The 3350-nt window shown below is 52.1% G+C and overlaps 1 protein-coding gene across 1 annotated transcript; it reads left to right on the forward strand.

The window, feature by feature from the left end:
• The first annotated feature begins 6 nt into the window (after positions 1 to 6).
• Positions 7 to 3300, forward strand: LOC100468294 (adhesion G protein-coupled receptor E2). The gene is made up of 3 exons (XM_034653340.1): positions 7 to 70; positions 380 to 499; positions 2407 to 3300. The coding sequence occupies exons 1-3, from the start codon at positions 25 to 27 to the stop codon at positions 2571 to 2573; spliced, it is 333 nt and encodes a 110-aa protein (XP_034509231.1). The 5' UTR covers positions 7 to 24; the 3' UTR covers positions 2574 to 3300.
• The last annotated feature ends 50 nt before the right edge of the window (positions 3301 to 3350 follow it).

Raw genomic sequence — 3350 nt, forward strand, 5'->3', positions numbered from 1 at the left:
TTTTTTTCTGCCCCAGGACTCTTGATGCTGTTGCTGTTGTCATTGGGAGCTGCAGCCCAGAAGACTAGTGGTGAGTCTGCCCAGCCAACCCCACTGGTGACAAGCTGGGGAGTGCATGCCGGGGCCTGGGTCCTCTCACCAGCAAGGGGGTAAGGGGGGCATATCCTCAGGTGAGGCTCTGGTCTCCTGGAGATAACAGAGACTGCTGTACATCCCTAAATGTCCAGTTTTCTGTCCTTTCCTCTTTCAATGGCAGCCATCCCTCTCCTCTTTCCACCTTCCATCCTCTGCTCCCGGCAGAGGCTCCTGGCAGCTGGCTCCCTCCATTTCTTGAGCCTTCTGACTATGGTCTCTGTCCCCACAAACTCTATCTCCACAGGCTGCGCTCGCTGGTGCCCTCCGAAATCCACGTGTGTCAATGCCACCGCCTGTCGCTGCTCCCCGGGATACATTTCTTCGTTCGGGGAGATCTTCACCAGCATCTTGGAGAGCTGTGACGGTACAGGGGCTTGGAGTGGTGGAGGGGTGTGGAGATGGTGGAGGGAGGTGATGGGGGGAAGATGCTCTCCTCTCTACGCCTCAGTTTGCTTGCGTAAATTGGGGATAATCATTGTACCTACCCTACATGGCTTGAGTGAGATTTAAAATTTACATGTGTGAAGCACATGTGAAGACTAGTAGAGAGCAGACTGTCAAACACAAGCTATTATCACGGTTATTACTGTTATCACTGTGATGATTCTCATAGCAGAAGGAAAGGGGAGAGAGTGGAAGCAACAGAATTGAAGAAACACCCCGGGCCTGGAAGCTCACACTCTCCTCCTAGCGTGAGCTCACCCAGAATATTTATTCCTAATACGTTTGAAAAGATAAGAAAAAAATACCTAAAATTTCCTAGTAGTCTGTGTAGTGGACTTATGGGTGATTTTCTTTGTTTTCATTTTTTTACATTTTCTTTGTCTTTTCAGTATCCATGTGTCATTTTAATATTTGGGGGAGAAAGTAAACTTACCGCGGAATAAAAGGTGGTACTGTGACTCCTCCCAGCCCCTCCATGCCCAAGAGGTAACCCTAATGGATCCCCCTGCATTTGTGCACGTGTCTTATGGAGACTTGTGGCTGGGTGAGCGTGGCGAGGAGCCCTGCTGGTGTGTGCCTGGATCCCAGCTCCTTCCTGGGAGCACACTTGTTAGGCTGAGAATTTCTCATTGTCATGTCTTGCCCTCCCGCACACCTCATTCCCACCTGTCCCCCACTGCACTCCACTGCTCCCCCCCCCCCCCCCCCCCNCTTTCAGGCTCTAAAAGTCTTATTGACCTGATTGGAATGTACAGGAGAAAACATTCTGTCCCTGCATTTTGATGCATTCTTGTCTTCCTGGTTCTTATTAAACTGTTATTTTTAGCCAGTGATTAGTCAGACCCCCTGCTCTGTGGGTCCCTGAGATACTCAATGAACCTGGCCAATGGGGCTCTTGCCTCTCATGCTTAAAGAACAGGGAGAGATAAGAGACCAGAAACACCCCCAGTGACTCAGCAGCGAGAACCTGCAAGCTGCTTCCTCATTTCACATCTGCAACCGCTCAGATAAGAGAAACTTCCTCCCTGGTTGGAGGTAGCAAGACTCCTCCAGAGACATCCTGGGGCATTTTTTTTCTTTTCTTAGATTTTATTTATTTGTTTGAGAGAAAGAGAGAGAGAACGAGTGGGAGGGAGGGGCAGAGGCAGAGGGAAAAGCAGCCTCCCCACTAAGCAGGGAGCCCGATGTGGGGCTTGATCCCAGGAACCTGAGAGCATGACCTGAGCTGAACGGAGAAGCTTAACTGACTGAAACACTCAGGCTTGAAAATGCCTGAGAGTGGAGCTGGGGGAGTGCTTGATGAGGACTCTGGGGTTTACTAGGACCCCTGTTTGTATTGGGAGGTGGAAGCTGTCAATGGGCAGGGACCTGACCACCTGGCTTTATCCTCGGGTGTGAAAGAGTGTTACCCTGGACAGACTCCAGCCATGACTCCCTTCACTGACTCAGCATCCAGAGTGGCCTTCAGTGCCACTGTCACCCTGACTGGAGCCCACCCCCAGGTCCCCAATAGTGCAAATAGGGACTCAGTGCCTCTGTCTACCTCACAAGGCCTGCAGAAGGGGGTGCAGGCCTCTTTCAGCCCCCATCATGGCACAGCAGAGTGTCTGAGTCTAGGTGCTCTGGGGCCCAGCCAGAGAGCAGGGATGAGCAGAGCATGAGCAGACTTTCAGAGCAGCTGGCTCCAGCTCAGACCTGCCCCAGGAATGCCACCTGCAAGCTGAGTTCTCTCCAGTCCCTATGGCTGAGTCAGGCTGGAGGCCAGGGCCTCTGCCCTATGGGAACTCACAGCTTTGGGAGGTGACCCTTTGCCCTGTTGTGTTCCAGACATCAATGAGTGTGGGCCATCCTCGACAGTGTCCTGTGGAAAATTCGCAGACTGCCAGAACACAGAGGGGAGTCACTACTGCACATGCATTCCAGGATATGAGCTTGCTTCTGGGGCAAGAACGTTCAGGAATGAGAGTGAGAACACGTGTCAAGGTAAGAATTGACTTGTGTGTTCCATCTCCTCGTACCTGAGGTCTGAGGTCACTCAGCTCACTTTTTCCAGGCATCAGAGAACATCCTGGTATCCTGTCCCTTCCCAAACCCCTGAGTCAGAACCCTATGTAGAGGGTCACTTCTGCAGTTTTGGAATGTCCTTGCCCACCTGGCATCTTATTTTCATGAAGCAAATGAGAGAGATGGCATCAAGATACTTCACAAGCTGAGAGCATGTGTCTTCCCACACAGTATCCATTTTCTTCACCATCATCAGTGACTGTCATGAAGAATCCTGCACCCACTGGGGCCCACACGGGCTTGGCCACACCGGGAGCTCTCTCAGACCCCTGGGCCCTGAATAATCCAGGGACCATGTCCAGAAACATGGGAGGAGGGGAATTTGAGAGTGGCTTCCTCTTCCCCAGCTGGCCCTGACCATGGCCAACAACCCCACCTGGAGAAGACACCGCCTGGCACCTTGACTTGGGTTTTTGTCTGCTCTGTCTACATGTATTTCCCCGTGCAAGGCTCTGCCTGACTCTCCCCAATAATTCCATTAACTAGCCTGTGGCAAATCAGATGACCAGGGTCTGGGAGGTTGTTGTGTTGGGTGTGGGAAGGGTGATGCGGACCACCCCGCACATACCTGGAGATTCAGGTGAATGGAAGAGGGTCTCATCTGGACCAAATGGCAAGAGAGGGTATAATTTCCCCGAGACCGATGCTCTTCCAAGGGGGTCGACCCAGGGCCCATGTCGACTCATATCACTTGGGAACAGAAGATG

The sequence above is a fragment of the Ailuropoda melanoleuca genome, unplaced genomic scaffold (genome assembly GCF_002007445.2).
Source record: "Ailuropoda melanoleuca isolate Jingjing unplaced genomic scaffold, ASM200744v2 unplaced-scaffold7824, whole genome shotgun sequence".
NCBI lineage: Eukaryota > Metazoa > Chordata > Mammalia > Carnivora > Ursidae > Ailuropoda > Ailuropoda melanoleuca.